The following is a 20,158-nucleotide window of genomic DNA, read 5'->3' on the forward strand; positions in this document are numbered from 1 at the left end:
AAAAATAAAAAACCCCAATTAGTAGCTTTGAAAATATGAGAAGTTCGACCAATCAATTAGATGACCAATGCTCTCAAATGGTCAATTAGTTTGACAGTTTAGTAGGTAAATAAAAAATTAAATATATTTTAGGAGTAATTCTATTTAGCAGGCTCGTGTATAATTACCACAGAATTAGGCAATTAGCTATTGAATTAGCACCCTTATCACGTCATCGAGTTGTATGGCACTTGTACATGAGTCTACTAAATAGTATTACTTGTATTTTAGAGCTGCGTAATTTTTTTAATAGATTGCTATACGACTATCATACAACTTGATGATATAACAATAAAAATTAACCATTGACACTTGCAAAAGAAAAAAAGATCAAAGATTAATTTTTACTAACATATCATTCTAATTCTAATTATATGAAATGCATATAATAATCTACTATGTACCACAAAGAATTTGAGGGTGTACGTTACTTTGATGGAGTTGGCATTGTTGTATGTGACTTGGAGGGTGTTGTTATAGCTACACGAAGTACTACAAAGAATTGTATGGTCGCTTCTGTGGTTGTTGAAGCTTTGGCAACTTTTTATGCTATAAAGCTATGTAATTTGATTGACTTTGTTGATATCATTCTGGAATGGGATGTTCTACAGATTGTAAATGCATTTAAAACAATAAGCAACAGCTGGAGCAAGTTTGGACACATTGCGGATGGAATCAAAGCTAGGTTGAGCCAAATGACATCTAAGAAAATCGAATATGTCAAACGGAATGCGAATTTAACCGCTCATACTATAATAAAAAAACTATTTTGTATGTCATAGATAGAGTTCAGGTTAAAAAAATCCTAAATTGTATATATCTGTAGTATTATTTCTAGAGAGCCCTATGCCCTTGCCCTCATGTGATTAAAGCTTATTCAATAAAAATTGATATTATTAAAATTAATAATTTACTTAAATAACATTTTCGTATACATCACCTATTCCAAATTGCTTTGCTCAAAAGGAGGACGGCGAAAATGACTTGGGTTTGAAATTCACGGGTAAAAGAAGGGTATTTTCAACACCCCACCCAATACTTTTTGTTTAGGTATATAGTATTCAATCAAATCACATCTCTTTAGAAATTCCAGCAGCATATTATATTTTATTATATTTTTCTTTTTCTATGAAAGGAAAAAGAGTATAATGGAAAAGAAAGGAGGGGGGGGGGGGGGGGGCTCAAACTTTTTGACTCTTTTGGACCCAACAAACGAAAAAGCATAGCACAAGATATAGGACCCCATTTTTTTGTGTTTGTGTGGGCTTTATGGCTCAATCAAAAGCCAACTTTGCACCGCCACAGCCTCACCAAATTTATCAAAAGAATCATTGATATTTTACCTATAAATGATGAAGAAAAATACATGGATCCCACCTTTGTTGGTATGTTTGTGGAAGACTAATGATTGGTCCAATAGCTCCAATCCCATACAATTATATCAATAAACAACCTCAAAACATTTTCCTTGTCAAGTTGTTGGATGCCCTACAGTTAGGATACAGCTTAGGTGTTTAGAATAATAATAATAATAAAAAGTTTTTTTTCTTTTTTCTTTTTCACATAACTTAAGCCAAATCCCCTCCGTCCGTTGTTCTCATAATAAAACATTGAAGGGAAAAGTCTACGTACTCCCTCGAACTACTACCCAATTGATTAAAAGGAAAAAAGAAAAAATAATAATTTTTAATTTTTTTAAATAAAACGAAAAATTTTATTTTTATTTAAAAGAAATGATTTTTTTTAATTAAAAAAAATGAAGAGTTTAATTTAAAAAAAAAAAATCAAATTTTCTTTAAAATATTAATTTTTCTTTTAATTTTAAAATTTGGCCACCCTTGGTTTTTTTGTATTTATTTTTTATTTTAGTTTTTAGTTTTTAGTTTTAGTTTTTTTTTAAAAAAAAAAATTATTATTAAGGGTATTTTCGTCATTAGGGGGATTATTGACAATTTTTTGTAATTTTAAGGGACATTGTCAATTGGGTAATAGTTTGATAGGGTATGTAGACTTTACCCAACATTAAAAGTGTTCAATAAAAAAAATCATGTAAACCCCATTGCATGTAAGTCACCAAACTTTTTTTTTTATAAGTATGCAGAAAACCAAGTAAATAAACTATGTAAGTCACCAATCTTTAACAAATGACATTTGATCTCTTTCGCGTACAAGTTACATTAATCATTTGTATTTTTTACAATGTTTGCTTTTTTTTTTTTTTTTTTTTTTAAGGTCTATTGTTGGGGGGTGCTCGCCCATTTTTCAATTTTCTGAACCCTGTAATCCTTTTCCAATTTGCTTAAAAAAAAAAAACAAAAAAGTTACACATTATTTGTTAATATCTAGGATTAAATGGAAAGAAAATGAAACACGTGAAGTGATGTGGAAGTTTTTTACTTGAATTTTCTAAATTACTCTTAAAAATTATTTAAATTAAAAAGTAAAACTAAAAAAGAAAGATGTCGGGATGGTTGGACCAGATTGATCACAAATGCACTAAGATTCATCTTTGAAAATTGATGTCTACCCAAATTTGAGATATGATACAAGTTGTACGACTCCAACAACTTTTTTTAAAATTAATCATTGGATATGTAGAATTTATATGTAGGAAAACAGATTTAATGATTAATTTTTTTTAAAAAAATTTATTAAAGTTCTAAAAAAAAAATTATACAACAATCATTTGACTTAGTATGGTGGTGTGTTAAACACAATTTTGGCTTTAATTTTCATAGGAAAATGCATATATTCTCAGGATAAAGAAGTTTTAGTTTTAGTGTGAACACGTACAATGATAAAGTCATAAAGAAGAAGTTAGTCTAATTTTCTAGTGGTGCTCTAATCTTTTACCATGAACATCCCCATAATTTATTTTCGTGTGAGTATGATTTTGATTGCTGCTTTTGAAAAGTTGAGCCATACGGAAAACTCCTAGAAACACGGATTTGATTCTTGACCACACCAAAACTTGGATTTCAGTCTAAAATGGCAATAAATAATTAATTTAATTGACAAGACTATAAATTGTGCATATGCAACGGACTTTAACCGATTTCTCCACCGACACAGCAACTATAATTACTTTTATAACCATATTATCAAATCAAGAAAAGATGTTCAGGAACTCCATTTCTTTTTTAAGATGTTTTAAAGATTGAGATTTTTTTTTTTTGTTAAAAAATAATAATCCAAAATACATTAACAAATATAATCATAATTTGTAAATTGGGATTTTTTAGATTTTGACATCTCCGCAATGCACCCGTTCATCTACCTCCGTATTGTACCGTTCATATCCTCCCGGCCACTAGTGCTATTTGCAGGTTGTATTTTTTGCTTTGAATAATAGTATTCTTTCTCTTTAGATATGCCATCATGGGTGATCTATGGGATGAAGGCTAGTCAGGTGTGAGGGATTATTTCTCACGGCCTTGATAGTTTGTTGTGAGAGGTTATCTCTCACAGCCGGTTTCTAGGATATTTAACTACCCTTGTCTTAGATCTAGTTTGCTCGGAGCAGATCTGCTCTTTAACTATTTTTGTACATGGGTTAGCGGAAGATGAAAGTCATAAATAATACTTTATTGTAAGAATTTTGTTTGTATCTATGACTTTGTAACCTCATAACATATGGCTATGATTTTGCAGAAATTTATGCTTTGTGATGTAAAAGCTTTATGCTCGTGATCTTTGATTAATAAAATACTCAGATATTTCTCTCAAAAAAAAAAAAGAAAAAAATAAAAAAAGAATAACCATTATAGTGTAATTAATAGTGCAATTAAGTATTTATTTATCTTCTCTGTAAGTTTTTTTTTTTTTTTTTTTAATCTTATATATCTTGCAAAAAAAAAAAAAATTGATTCAATCTTATAAAAGAAAATTTTGATAAATTAAATGTAAGAATTTATATACTATTAAATTAAAAGTAAAAATACCTGATTTATATATATATATATTTTTTTTTCATTCAAACCTCAAATAATATTGAGTTACCCGTGATGCTGGTCTAGATGGCATGGAATCCTCCAACCAACCAAATTAAATTAATAAAATAGCATTTAGCTCCATTTGATTGGAATTCATATATATAATCTTTTCTCTTTTGTTTTCTTTATAAATTTTGTAATATGAGAAGTTGGCCAACTTACATCATACACCTGGCTCAGTTGGAATAGTGTCGTGTTAAGAACGCATCCTAATTAATAAGGGCATCACAAATTGGTTAAGCATTTAAACTAGAGTGATGGTATTTAGTATATTGTATATCGCTACTAGACTGCTATAGAATTAGGATGACGTGTTAATGAATTTTTTTTTTTTTTTTCCGAGTGTTAATCTAATGGCTGATTTTCATTGTCAAATCATAAAGTTGTATAGCATACTTTAAAGTTGTATATAACAATCTATTAAATGGAATTGCTTTTTAAACTATCACGGTTGAGTTTTAGTTGAAGAAGTTGGTTTAAGTGTTGTAAAAAAAATTATAATAAATATATAATTGTAAGCATATATATATATATATGTAGTTTTTTTAACTGTCTAAATTTACTTTCACTTTATCTTTTTCATTAAAAAAAAAATGAAATTAAACGAAGTTGAAGCTGCATACCTAGCCCATTTTCAACTGTGAGGGGTACAAACATGTACTCGTTCAAAATTTTGACCAAAATACTTCGTACGAATTGATCGAACATGTAAGAAATGATATAAATATATCTCTTATACATCTTATTTTTTAAATTCATAATTAAATTTATGGGACCTACATTGGGCCTCACAAATTCAATTCTATATTTGAAATTTGGTTGTATTGAAACGTGTAAAGAATGTATGTGTATCATTTCTTTTTATTTATATATATGTATTTTCCTATTGGACTGCTTTGAGAAATCAAACCAATATTATCAAAGAAGAAAAATTATTAGATTAGCTTCAATTAATACAAATAATAAACTATCACAAGTCTTTAAGCATGATGGCATGCATTGACATATAAATGTCCAGTCTCATCTTTGTTTTGGACAAAGTTTTTTTCAATTTGAGTTTGTAAGAAATTCTTTTGACTCAAGTCTATTAACATCATATTTGTTCTTAGTACATACAATTCTCACGTGCATTTGTAATAGATGTCATCTAACTCATTTCACATGTATTTTAAACTAATTAATATTTATTAATCTTATTAAAAATACATGTGAGAATTACATCATCTAATTATAAGCAGTGACGGAATTAGAATGTAACAATAAGAGGGAGGATCGATGTATGTGTACTTGCAACCAGAGCTACTTTTTATAGAGGTCAAGGTTAAGCGATTTTGAGTTATTGAATGAGGAAAATTTTGGATATATGGAAAGCAACATTTATATATGGGAAGAATACTGATTAGGGAGAACATATGACATTTGGAAAGAACATAAAACAACTACCATGATTGCTATGTGCTTGCTGAAGCCTGAAGGTGTCTTGGTCCACATACGCCTTTTGTAGTATAGCTCCCAGAACACGTGGTATCGGTTGGTTGGTTAGTGTATTGGCCATGTGGACTCCCTTGCGTAGAACTGGTGGAGGGAGTGGATCCCCGGTAGCATACATGTTAGGAGCGTCTTAGGGATTAATGGGCTTTGAGCTGTGGTCTAAGGGCCCTCAAGCTAGGTATAGATTGGATCTAAAGCGGATAAAGGATCCGATAGTCGGCGCAGAGTCCTCCCTCCAAGTGGGTCTAACCCAAGGCCATTTGGGTCGGTGGCTAGGGCTAATCAAATACCCGAGAACCCGCCCCAACCCGCATGACCCGCCCTGCCCCGCCCCTAAAATCTCGGGTTTTAGTTTATTTGTTGCGGGTACGAGTCCAAAAACAATATACCCATGCAGGGCGGGGCGGGTTGTGGGTTGGGGTTTTTAAAAACCCCGGGGACCTGCCCCGACCCGCACAATTAAAAAAAAAAAAACAACAACAACAACGAAAATACCTAGGAGTGCCCTCCCCCCTTCACATTTTTTCCTTTCTTTTCTTTCTAAACCCTAGCGCCGTACCCCTTCACCTCTTCTTCTTCTTCTTTACGATTTTCGCCATGCTGCGTCTGCTCCAATGGATTATGGAATTATGGAAGTTGATAGGCCTCGCCGAGTCACCGATTTTGTGGGGATGTCATGAAGCTCCAGATCAGGGTTGATGAGGAGACCAGGAACAGTGGTAAGATCGTCGACGCTCGCTTCAAGAGACCTCGCCAAGTCGCCGATCCTGAGGTCAATGGCCCATCATCTCTCTTTTTGTGATTTGTTTGAATCTGGCTTTTGTGATTTTTTTGTTTGAATCTGATTTTATTTGAATCTGGTATTGTTTGAATCTGATTTTCTTGTTTGGCTCCTGAGAAAATCTAGCTTTGGTTTGGTTTGGTTTCTCATGTTTTTAGATCTAGGTATTAAACTGGCACAACCCGAACTCCTGCCCCGCATCACCCAGCTCCGCACGGATTCTTTCCATTTTGTGCGATTTTCGCAACCCCAGGGGGGGTGATGCCCCATGCTCCGCCCTACCGGTGGCAACCTACTGACTACTGGCCGGCCTTTCAGGTTGATTGGGATAGGACAGAGGGCTAATCAATCCATTGATAATCGGTCTACCAGAATAAATCAGAAGAAATTCCTCATTTTTAATTTTTTTTTAAAAATAAATAAATACCTTTATCTTTTATGTTAACCAATTCCATTTTATCTTCTTTTTTTTTTTTTTTTTTTTTTTGGTTCCCCCATATTTTTTGGTTATTGAACTGTGTTCGTCAAATTATAGCATTTAAGTTTCATAAATTAAATGAACCTAACCCTTCAAGTGGCTTCACCCTTTAGTTAGGTTAAACCTTTAAATATTCATTATTCATGACCAAACGCCATTTCTCATATTGCTAGAAATTAATTAAGCGGGTCAATTAAGGATTACGTTTGTGCATTAGATAAGACAGCCTCAGCTCAATACTAAAGAAACAATATTTTTGGGTTGACTATTCCAATCTATTAAGACGTGCATGCAATTTTATTTGAATAGACTAATTAATAAAAAATCATACGATATTCAAATTGGATCTTCCTAGGTTGAAGTGCCCACATTATCGGATCTCGTCTTTTAACTTCACATTTGCATCTTCCTTAAGTTCTATTCATCTCTATTTTATAGAGAAACCACATTTATTTCTTTCTAATTGTCATCTTTTATTTCTTTTTCTTTTTTTACTGTTGTTCAATATTTTATTTTCACAATTTAAAATGATAAAAATATATTTTATAACATAAAAAAATTAATAAAATTAAGTCATTTTTATCATTGTAAGTCATGAAAAAGGGACATTGTAATCTCAATGTTAAATTGGAGATAGATATTGCAAAAATTTAAAATTTGAAGGACATATTATAAAAATGATCATAACTAAAGATGGGTAAATGTAGTTTAACTCTTAATTTATTTTGGACAGAAATTTTTTACAAATTCGATCTCTAAAAGTTACTAAACATGTTTTTTTCTTCCTCATAGAATTAGTAAAAAAAAAAAATGTGTTTCTCATGTATTAAAAAAATAGGAAAAACTCCGATAAACCCCTCTAAATTGTCGCCGTTTTTGCAATTACCCTCTTAAACTTCAAAACTCTCAATTTAATGTATTCATCTTTTAATTATTTTCAATTTAACTCATCCGTTAATATTTTTTGTTAAACCTTGTTAAAATTTTTAAAATACCCTTATTTTTTTAAAAAAAAAAATGAAAGAAAAATATTCAAATATTCAGGTGCGAGTATTTTTACAAATTCAGTTAAATCCTAACCAACTTCTAAATTCTTGCAATTTCTTTTTTTCTAATATATATATATATATTGCGGTTAAGTCAAGTTTTCTCTAAAAAATACATATAATGTTTAGAGACTTAATTGAAAGAATTCATAATTAAAAAAAAAAAAAATGAAAATCCTAAACTCTAATCCTTCCCAACCGAGGCGGAGCTACGTTTAAGCTTAGAGTCTTTGGCATCCAGGAGTGAGACCAAAATATTTTGGTTCCAAACCTCTCACACGAAAAATCTTGATTCGGCCTCCGCTTGCCGGCCAACCATTAAATTCGGTGAGCAAAAGCTCCGATCATTTTCACCAAACAAATTAGTGTTCAAAATCAAAAAATAAAAATAAAAATAAAAAATCTGTATATGAACGTAATATTTTTGGATATTATTTTGACCCCCCCATTCATGTGCTGTACAAATTAGTGTTCAATTCTGCATTGCCTAAGGTCAATTGCGTAATTTTGACGTATAGCATATACACGTAAAGATGGGTGGGGTACAACTGTAGAAGAAGAATTCATGATCCCGGTGTTTCGGTTCGTGACTCACGGTCAATGATTCCCTCCCGCCCGTAATTTTCGCACAATAATTTGGGTACGTTCCTCCTTCCGGCCTCTATTTACAACACTGCCATTGAGTGTGATCACGATCTTTTTATTTTTATTTTATTCTTTTGTTGTGTATATATATTGGCCAAAGTTCATACTCATGATGCTGCTATATTTATTTATTTATTTATTTATTTTCTTTTCTTTTCTTTTTTCGCTTTTTATGATTTTAAGAAGTTCCAAAGGTCTTTACATGTGATGTGATCGAGGCGATAGACATTGGATTTACGAAAAGTCACTTTGTAGTCTGGCAAATGAAATTGAGTATATATATATATATACACGTGGCATTTGGGAATGAAAATATTTTATTTTCAAGAAATTGGGTACCAAAATTTGAAAATTTGAATCTTTTCAGCATCATGCTTGATGCTTTAGATATTTTAGTGACAACTAATGTTATATGATACATTTTTATTTCATAAATATCTTATAATGATGATGTGGCAGTCTCAACAAATCTTTAATTTTTTTTTTTTTTAATAATAAAATCTGATCCAAAGGTTGGTTTACATCAGCACTGTAAGATAAAAATAATTGGAGAAAAAACTTCACTTAACCCTCCTATGAATTGTCGACGTTTTTACAATTACCTCTCCAAACTTCAAAAATTCTAAATTTAATGTATCAAATTTTCAATTTTTTTACAATGTCACCCATCTCTTAGATTTTTCTGTTAAATCCTGTCTAAATTTCAAAAATACTTTTTTTTTTATAAATAATATATATATAATTCAAAGATTCTGGCATATTTTTTAAAATTCCTTTAAATCCTGAAAAACATTTAAATCCTTTTCAATTTTTTATTTTTCTTTTCCTAAAAAAATGGGGAGGTGTTTTTGGAATTTTGACACCCTTCCGTTAAGATTTAACGGATTGGTAAAAATGAAATAAATTGAAAGATTTATACACTAAATTTAGAGTTTTTAAAGTTTATGAAGGTAATTACAAATATGATAAAAATTTAACGGGAGTTAAATGAAGTTTTTCCAAATAATTTTTATTAATTACCGGGGAAAAGCTAACCGCATGAAAATGCATGAAGGATTGGGTGTGACTTGCAGAAAACTATAACAAGTACCAAGTAGCTATCTTTGAATATCATATGTCATTAATTAAAATATCTAACCTTTTTAATTGGTTTAATTTTTGTCCTTGGCCATTGATAATATCTAACTCCATGCTTTAGCTGCAGGGCCGGCTGATCGATCAAGTTGAGAGTTGGCATGCAAGTAATTATGAGAAACTTGATGAAACTCAACCAATTGGTTTAATGAAAATAATCAAGTTGAGAGTTAGCTGGATATTTTTTATTTTTTATTTTTTATTTTATTTTTTCTGTTTTTGGACTCCAGGGTAGCTTAAAGGATTAGACAGCTTAAGATAGTTGTTCAAGACTCCCAAGATATATATAAGACTTTCTAAAAAATAGTATTAAAAGTATCTTAAGAAATAAAGTTTCATAAAAAAGCATGTTAAGAAATTTAAAAAAAAAAAAAAAAAAAAAAAAACCCTTAAAAATTGTTATTTTTAATTAATGATAACATAAATAATTATTAATTTCTTTATAGAATGAAGTGTGATGAAAGGTGTGAGTAAAACACATAATTCTTTTATATAAAAGAGTGATTAAATCTTGTTCTAGTAATACGATTCATTGAATTTACAAAAGAGATAAAAGAGGAAAAGTCTAAAAAAAAAACTTTTTCTTGATTTTAGCGTCGCTCTCCGACTTTTGATCTTCTCTTGCTAGATGTCGATATTTTTAAGATAAGAATTTTCAGGATATTTTCCAGTTCATTTAAATCGAAAGAATCCAAATACGAGAGAGATATTTCTGTTGCCCGATGTAGTATATATCTTTTAGGGGTTTTATTTTTTTCTCAATCTTCATTTCAATGTTTTTAGAGTTAACTACGTACATTTATTTTTCTCTATCTATCATTTTTTTAAAAAAATTTCTTTTAATATTTCAATTTTTACAATGTTTTCCCTAACCTATAATTAAGGTTACAACGTCCCATTTAATAAAAATATTCACCCTAAAAAAAATACTTAATTTTTATATCATAATGAGTATTTTTATCGTTTTGGATAGACTAGAAAATATTGCAAAATTGAAACATTACCAAAAAAAAAAAAAAAAAAAAGATAATTAGGGAGAAATAAATGTAGTTTTGGTGTCTTATCATGCATGCATCATTTTTCATGATACAGACACGTTGCATTACACAATTTTTATTATCATTTTTTTTTTGTCGTCACCGATATGGAGATAGAATGATGCTAAAGACACATGTGGTGACCTGTATTTAGAGACGGACACTCACAGCCTGTTATTTTTATATGCTTTCTAGTTTCTCTCTCTCTCTCTCTTTTTTCTTTTTCTTTTTTGTTATAATGCTTTCTACTTTCTAGTTTCTACTCACAAATTCTTTCCACCTTACATTATATATTATAATTTGAACAGATATTTCAACAAAAAAAAAAATATATATATATATATTATTTATTTATTTTGGGAGGCCAATAAATTCAATTTTAGCTTAGGTGACATGCTATAATTTTCAATTAAAGTTTTGTTATCAATCTGACCGTCTCAGACTCTCAATCACCCCTAGGAGTTCTCAAAGTTCATTTAAAAAAAAAAAATCAAGAAAAAAAAAAAGTTATATGTTATCCTCCATTGTTTTTACCTTATTTTAGGGCCTATGTATTTAGAAATATCATTTTTCATGCTTTTTTATTATTAGTTTCACAATAAATATTAAATTAATAAAATTATAAATACTATTAAGAAAGTATTTAATATTTTAAAAAAATTATTTAATAAATACATTAAAAATTATATACAACGTTATTTTTTATTCTCTTTTTTGTATATGTAAATACAAGGAGAGTGCAAAGGACTAAGATCCACTGCAATTATATAATTGTGAGGCATATAATTGTGAGGCGGGGAGACAGTTTTAGACAAATAAATCTCATATAAATTATTTACTTAGCAATTTAAACAAATAATTCTCGTGAATTCTGGTCCAATCCTATCATCCTATAAACCCTCTCTTTTAAACTTTTTGAATTTTATTATAAAATTCAGACAATTTAATTTAGAATGGAAAAGCAAAGCGGGAAAATAGGTCTCCCTTTATATATTCCATAGTGTCAGAGGAAAAATCTAGAAGCAGGTGTGGATGTATCTAATCCAGTCAATCTTGTGGGTGACTTAATTATTACTAATGCTGCTCTGTAGTGGAATAATTATAGTAATTATTAATTAAGTCAAAAAATTAAACTAAAGTGGTATAATTATAGTTCTTAATTAAGTCAAAAAAAAAATTAAACTAAACTAAACTGATTAACAAACTAAAAGAAGAGAAACGATTCGCCCATGAATCCCACCAGTCCCCTACCCATCTAAAAGACAAAAATACCCTTTTTTTGTCCTTGAACAGAAGATCACAGGGGGGGGGGGGGGGGGAGAGAGAGAGAGAGAGAAAGGGGAGTGTGGTACGTGGCAAGCCACTTCCCAGAATCTGGATTAGACACATAAAGACAAGACGTAAATTACTGGATTTTTCTCCAATTACCCATTTATTTATGGCCTGAATTTTCCACATTTTTTTTTTCATCTACACTGTTCGAAAGTTTCTCATATTGCTGTTTAACGTAGTCATCAAGCTTGGGGTTATGTTTTGGTTTTGCTTTTTGCAATTTGTATGTAATAATTTCTTTTTTGTTAGCTACTGGGAGTGAGTTTCACCTCTCTCTATCACTATTTGCATGCTCCAAGTAGTCTCTGAATTCCGTGTTGCCGTGCAAGATTTTTCAGATGGGTGATCTTGAAAACCGCCATTAATCCTCAAAATGAAGCTTCTTTCTTAGTTTTTTGTTTTTTTTTTTTTGGGGGGGGTCTCATGTTGAAGCTTGGTGCGCCAACACAGATCTGCCATGGAACCCCATCACCAAAACTTTGTCTTTGCACTCCTTCTCTCGCTCCTCGCGGTGGGATTTAGTGCCACCGACCCCAATGACGTTGCAATTCTCAACCTGTTCAAGAAAAATTTGAAGAACCCAGAGCTCCTCAAGTGGCCGGAGAACGATGCTGACCCATGTGGGTCTAAGTGGCCGCATGTGTATTGCAACGGTAACGACAGGGTCAGCCAGATTCAGGTCCAAAATATGGGATTGATTGGCCCTCTGCCGCAGAACCTCAACCAGCTCTCCATGCTCACAGACCTTGGCCTCCAAAAGAACCAGTTCACCGGAACCTTACCGTCTTTCAGTGGCTTAACCAATCTGAAAAATGCTTACTTGGACTTCAACGAATTTGATACCATCCCGGGAGATTTCTTTGATGGGCTTGTGAGTCTGGAGGTCTTGGCATTGGATTACATCAATTTGAATGCCAGCACTGGGTGGATGTTCCCTACTCAGTTGCAGAACTCACCCCAGTTGAGAAATCTCTCTTGCATGAGTTGCAATTTGGTGGGTCCGTTGCCAAGTTTTCTGGGGAAGCTTTCTTCTCTATCAAACTTGAAACTTTCTGGGAACAATTTGACCGGCGAGATTCCGGCGAGTTTTAACGGCGCGATTTTGCAGATTCTTTGGTTGAATAACCAGAAAAGAGAAGGGTTGACGGGTCCAATCGACGTGGTGACGACGATGTCATCGCTTACTAGTCTCTGGCTCCATGGCAACCAGTTCACAGGGGAGATTCCGGAGAGCATTGGGAATTTGACTCAACTCAGGGATCTCAATCTGAACGGTAACCAACTTGTTGGATTAATTCCTAATAGCTTAGCTGATATGACATTGGTTAATTTAGATTTGAGCAATAACAGGCTGATGGGTCCGATACCGAAATTCAAAGCCAATTCTTCGGTTTATAAGTCCAATGCATTTTGTCAAACGACTGAGGGGGTTCTTTGTTCCCCGGAGGTAATGGCACTTTTAGAGTTCCTTGGTGGAATAAATTACCCTTCAAAGCTTGTTTCTTCATGGTCTGGTAATGACCCTTGTGGAGGGTCTTGGCTGGGACTGACTTGCAGTACTGGCAAAGAGGTTGATATCATAAACATGCCTAGCTTTTATCTCAATGGTTCCTTGAGTCCTGCAGTTGCAAAATTAGGTTCTCTTACTGAAATTAGGCTTCAGAATAATAATTTGAGAGGTCCGGTTCCCCAAAACTGGACTAGCTTGAAATCTTTGACGATGTTGGACCTAAGTGGGAACAATATTTCCCCTCCATTGCCAAAATTCAGCAGCACTGTGCACCTTTCCATTGATAGCAACCCCCTATTGAATGGGAATCAGTCTCAGGAAACCACCCCGACCGGAAACAGTCCACCAGAAAACGGTCCTCCGTCTACCAGTTCTCAATCCCCACCCCAAAACCCCTCTTCCCCAACAACAGGCTCGAGTTCTAATGGCAATGATGCTTCTAGTAAAAGTTCGAAGAGGTCAAAATTGGTTTCGGTTGTGGCCCCTGTTGCAAGTGTTGCAGTTGTTGCTTTACTGATCATACCTCTATCTGTCTACTATTGTAAGAAGAGAAAAGACACCTCCGAGGCTCCTCATTCAGTTGTAATTCATCCAAGAGATCCGTCTGATTCAGATAACACGGTCAAGATTGTTGTTGCCAATAATACCAATGGGAGCACTTCTACAATTACAGGGAGTGGTTCTGGAAGTAGACACAGCAGTGGGACTCATGTCATTGAAGCTGGAAATCTGGTCATATCAGTTCAAGTTCTTCGAAATGTTACAAAAAATTTTGCCCCTGAGAATGAACTTGGCCACGGTGGCTTTGGGGTAGTTTATAAGGGAGAATTGGATGATGGTACAAAAATAGCAGTGAAAAGAATGGAGGCTGGTGTCATTACTAACAAAGCCTTGGATGAATTCCAGTCTGAAATTGCAGTACTCTCAAAGGTCCGGCACCGTCATTTGGTATCTCTTTTGGGTTATTCTATTGGAGACAACGAGAGAATTCTTGTATATGAGTATATGCCTCAAGGGGCTCTGAGCAGGCATTTATTCCACTGGAAGAGCTTTAAACTGGAGCCTCTCTCTTGGAAGAGGAGGCTAAATATTGCCTTGGATGTTGCCAGGGGGATGGAGTATCTCCATAGTCTGGCTCACCAGAGCTTCATACACAGAGATCTTAAATCTTCAAACATCTTACTTGGGGATGATTTTAGAGCAAAAGTTTCAGATTTTGGATTAGTGAAGCTTGCTCCTGATGGGGAGAAATCCGTGGTGACGAGGCTTGCTGGGACTTTTGGATACTTAGCACCAGAATATGCAGGTAAACATTTAAACTAGTTGCTTTCCAATCTGTTACATTTGAAATTGATATGAATAGGAAGGCATTAACATTCTCTCTTTGTTTACTATTTAATATATGAAGGGATTGCATGGTTTATAGAAACTACTTTACCTCTTTTAAGACTAACGAATTTCTAACTGGCACTCAATAGGATAAAGATTGACGTTGTTGACCCCTTGTAGGATCAAAAGGCTTTATTGCATTGAGTTTATGGCAGAAATAAGCAAAATGCTTGCAAAAATCAATTTGGATTCAAACATCTTTTAGACATATTATTAGAGTATCTGCCATATGCTTTTAATATATAGAGTGGATTTTGAAGTTTATTTCACATTTCTTATTGCTTTCAAACCATTCTAGTTATTTGTTTCAATGTTGATCATTTACTGAGCCTTTTGGAAACTTTTGTAAGTTTCAAAAAGAATTTTGAAATGTTAAGTTTCATTTCAATTTTGAGCCGAACAAAAATTTGGTGCCCAAACCAGAAAAGAAATCTTGATAAACAAATTATAAAGCACCTGCAATTTATTCTAAAGGTATAAAACATCTGTTTGACAAGAAGTCACCTAACCTACTAGCCAACCCAGGTAGATGACATAAAATGTTCCTTGTGTCTGCTATATGCTTGAATGACTATGCAATTTCAATGTTAGTGCATGCAAATATCCAGCTAACTCCAACTTTGGTGGCTTGATTGATCCAGTGACAGGGAAAATCACAACCAAAGTTGATGTCTTCAGTTTTGGGGTTGTGCTAATGGAGCTATTGACTGGGTTGATGGCACTTGATGAGGACAGGCCTGAGGAGAGCCAGTACTTAGCCGCATGGTTCTGGAAAATAAAATCAGATAAGGAAAAACTGATGGCAGCCATTGACCCAGCCCTTGATGTAAAAGAAGAAACATTTGAAAGCATCTCCATAATTTCTGATCTAGCTGGGCACTGCACTGCAAGAGAGCCCAACCAACGGCCAGATATGGGCCATGCCGTGAATGTATTGTCCCCACTTGTGGAGAAATGGAAACCTTTTGATGATGACACCGAGGAGTATTCCGGCATTGATTACAGCCTTCCTCTAAACCAGATGGTGAAGGGTTGGCAGGAAGGAAAGGACTTAAGCTATATGGCTTTAGAAGATAGCAAGGATAGTATCCCAGCAAGGCCAATCGGATTTGCAGAGTCTTTCACTTCTGCTGATGGTCGGTAAAAGAGGTACTTTATTTCTTTTCTTAAACTTGTTATTTTGATAGGTGTAGATAGCATGTTGTGTTCTTTCTGTTTGGAAATTCAGTGTCAATATGTTTTAGTGCATTGTTGGATTATGGTGGGTAAAGTTGGAGATTTCAGATGCTTGAGATCTCATGTGTCGGCTTTGAATTTTCTACTGTGAGATTTTACGTGCCAATGTTGATGTAGATAGAGGATGATGATTGAGAAATGTTTGACAATTATATCTTGATTTCTACTTCTAAGATCTTTATTCGTGAGTTGCATAAAAATGCCAGTGTTTAAAATCAACAATTTCCTATCAGCTTAAGCTTTTGGGATCAGTTGTGATTTAACAATAGCATCCGAGCAAATGTCTTGATTTCGAACCTTGACTATGTGTTGGACTTAACTTACTAAGGGGAAGTTTAAGCCCACACATGAAGGGGAGTTCTAAAGTATTTGATTAAATGATTAAATTTAATTTTTTCTATCAGTTTAAACTTTTTGGATAAGTGTTGAATTATGGTATCAGAGCCAAGGTCCTTAGATTGGAGCACCTTATCTCTGTCATTCATCTCTTATATCAATTAAATATTTCAACATATTGGAATTCACTTATTAAATAATAAGTGTTAGAATATTAATTAAATGATTAAAATCAAGCTTTTGGGATCGATGATGATTTAACATTGTTATTTCCACACAATGCTCATATCAACAAAGCATCAAGAATTCTCTTTGGAATTTGCATGCCTTTGGATGAGCATATAAATTAGATTGACATCGTCCTTGGATGCATGGAAAATCGATTCTTTACCTCATAAGGTGCAATGTCTGAAGAAATATCCTATCACCTGTTTCTTTTCCCCATAATTTCTGCTACCTTTTCCTCGTGAACCGCTTGGAATTGAAATCTGGCCAAAAACTGCTCCTCAAGTCAAGCTTGACAGTTACTCGCAGGGAGTGAGCCTGAAACTTTAGCTGCCAAATTGTTTCGGTTTGAAACAAACATGACGTACAAAGAAAAAAAAAATAAATAAATAAAATTTGCATCAGGTTTTGTTTGGTAAAAGTGGAGAAAAGCTTCTGGTGCCCCTTTTCAAGTCCAAATGCCGACCAGTATCCATTAAACTCACCAGAAACTAGCTACTACATTCAGGTTAGTAGTTTTGGTTGGTTAGTCTCATGGATGAAAAACCCAACATTCTTAAATGTAGCAGGTCCATTCCAGCCAGCAGAGATAGTCAGAGAGAGAGAGAGAGAGAGAAATATTTATTCCGTTCAGCTTTTGTCTTGTTGTCACTTGTCCCATTATGAACTCTATTCAATGTCAACCTGTTGATGTTGATGGAAAGCAAGAAAATAGGGATAGAATTCGGACAGCATATATTAGAAAGTTTTTATGGGGCTTTTTTAGTAGTCTAATAAAGATTTTTTTTTTTTTTTTTTTGGGACAGATAAGCTTTATAAGGATTATTGTGCAATTATTGTTTAAATTGCTAACGATTTGGACAGAAAATTACTAAAAATAGGTATAAAATATGATTAGTCTTCTTTCAACTCTCCACACTTTGGTTTTTAGTTTTTTTGGTTGGAGAATAGAAAGGAGCTAAATCTCAATCTTTTTCAAGAGATGGAGCCCGCCAAGAGTATTATTCCGCGTGAGTGGGGGGCCAGTCTGAGATGATGCAAAATAGAAGCCACGTGGGTCCTGTTGAGCAACGTGCGAGTCATTTTCAGTGATTATCAGCGGCACAACCTACCGACCAATCCACACAACGCAACTGATTTCCGTGACCGACATAGTGACATGTGAATTTTGCTTTCTTTTCTTTTTTTTTTCTTTTTTTTTTTTGGCTGATTCATGCTTCACACCTACGTCACTACTCACTCTCTCCATTTTTCTATTTTTGAGAGCCTGCAATTTATCTGGGTCGGTTTGGTCGCATTGGGAAAATTGCATTAATTTTTTTTTCTTAATTTCTAGGGCTTTTCTCTCTCTCTCTCTCTCTCTCTCTGATCTAACCTATGTGATGAGGATATTGAATTTTTGCCATGTTTTCTGTGTGCTTAATCACAAAGGACGCTTCTTTAATAATCGGGCACAAAGGGGGCGTTGCTAGGATTTTCCTTTTGAGGAATGCTATGGACCTATGATTTATGGCCATGTTTGGTAAGCGACGTTACAGCCCTCAATCGTGCGTCCAGGTCCCACGTCTGCCAAAACTGCTTCAACATTTTCAGTCGGTCACAATTGCTTCAGCCTTCTCATTTACTAAGCCACATTCACTGCAACGGCCAACAAAATTATCCCCATTTTGCCTCTCATTTCAAAAACGCACAACTTCTCTTTTCTACAGTATCCCTTTAGCCACGAACAAAACTCCCCTTTTTCCATTTTTCAAACATTCCTCTTGCAGATTCGTCATGATATCAGAATTCAACAGATAATTCTAGCAAAGATGAGAAATTTCTTTAAATTCAAGAGAGAATGGGTATGTGTCAATGAAGAGTGCAATCGGTGTGGAATTGAAGGGATCTAGAGAGGGTGGAACCAGCAACGCCTCCAATGCTTGACGACCAACTTCCTCCTCGCCGCTTCCAATTCTTGCGTCTTCATCTTTTGCTGTGTCTTCTGGATCACAGGATTTAGAGCATTACATTAAGGTTCCGAATTGAGAGAGAGAGAGAGAGAGAGAGAGAGAGAGGAATTGTCAACGTGAAAATGTGTAAAGGGGAGTTTTGTTCGTGGAATAGTCAACGTGAAAATGTGTAAAGGAGAGTTTTTGAAATGAAGGGCAAAATGGGGATAATTTTGCTAGCCGTTGCAGTAAACGTGGCTTAGTAAATGAGAAGGCTGAAGCAGTTTTGGCATACGTGGGACTCGGACACATGCTTGAGGGCTATAATGTTGCTTACCAAACATGGCCTATATCTCCATCTCACTCTCATTTTCTTAGATTAACGTGACAGTGCTCATTAGCTTTTGAATCGGTCATTATTAAAAAATATATATATATATATGAACCATTCATGACTAGCTCAATAACCGCTCACTTCATACAAAAGTTACATGTAAACCACCGCTTCCCAAAATCCCTCTTAAGTCTTAAGTGCAACTAATGCATAGGAGAGTTGATACACAGGACAGTTTACCGTCCCCCAGCATCCCTTTTTTACTAAAAAAACAAGTTTTAATGCAAAAATATCATTTGATGTCATGTGATATCAAATGACATTTTTGCATTAAAACTTGTTTTTTAATACAAAAGGTCTGGTGGGGGGATGGTTTCATCATTTCCGAATGCGTAGTGACCCATTTCAATGAACCATTGTAAAGCCATTTTTCCAACACCGAAGAAAATTAACAATTTTTTTTTTTTTTCAAAAAAAGAACTTCCCACTAAAATACACATTCTTCAGAGTCTTGTGACAAGACCCACGCCGCTGCAGTAGGTCACATGACATGGTTGTGTGTCTTGGCTACAATGGGTTAAATTTTTTTATGAAATAATTGCACCAGTTCTAATTACAAATCACTCCTTATGGTAACAAAATTAAATAGGAGATCCCTCTGGCAAACTATAATAATAAATAAGTACTTAAATATATTTTCCGTCAGCTATTTTAACAGTTACCGTTACTCCGCCACTTCAGAACCAATCAGAGGCCGACATGTGTAATTTTAAAAAAAAAAATAAAAAATTAACACAAATTTTTGATTAACACAAAAAGGGATACATCGCAATTTCCTGACAATTTGGGAAGGCATTGCTTCAATTTAAAGTTTGTAAAGGAAATAAGAAATTGCACATGGTAGTTGGAAGGTCTGTATACTTTTTCCGAATTTTTTTTCTTCCTCTCTACGTTCACGTTATGGTGTCTTGGCCTGACGATGACTTGTAGTCACACGAAGCGGCCATCAAGAGAGAGAGAGAGAGCAAACAGCTCATTATTTGAATAGGGGGTGGAGGAATAACAGATCATCTTTATAATAAGTTAAAAAGGATAAATTTTGAAACCTCCAAGCGCTGGATTAGTTTATCCCAGTGAAGACAAAATCACCTGCAAACAGCTAGAGAGACCTTGTCATAAATTTTTCCTTATGTCTTACGGTAGAAGCAACTTTAACAAGGAG

General features: G+C 33.9%; 1 protein-coding gene across 1 annotated transcript; it reads left to right on the plus strand.

Moving 5' to 3' along the window:
• Window positions 1-11,978: 11,978 nt before the first annotated feature.
• Window positions 11,979-16,283, plus strand: LOC133872531 (receptor protein kinase TMK1-like). The gene is made up of 2 exons (XM_062310057.1): window positions 11,979-14,791; window positions 15,516-16,283. The coding sequence occupies exons 1-2, from the start codon at window positions 12,433-12,435 to the stop codon at window positions 16,016-16,018; spliced, it is 2,862 nt and encodes a 953-aa protein (XP_062166041.1). The 5' UTR covers window positions 11,979-12,432; the 3' UTR covers window positions 16,019-16,283.
• The last annotated feature ends 3,875 nt before the right edge of the window (window positions 16,284-20,158 follow it).

Source organism: Alnus glutinosa, chromosome 7, assembly GCF_958979055.1.
Source record: "Alnus glutinosa chromosome 7, dhAlnGlut1.1, whole genome shotgun sequence".
NCBI lineage: Eukaryota > Viridiplantae > Streptophyta > Magnoliopsida > Fagales > Betulaceae > Alnus > Alnus glutinosa.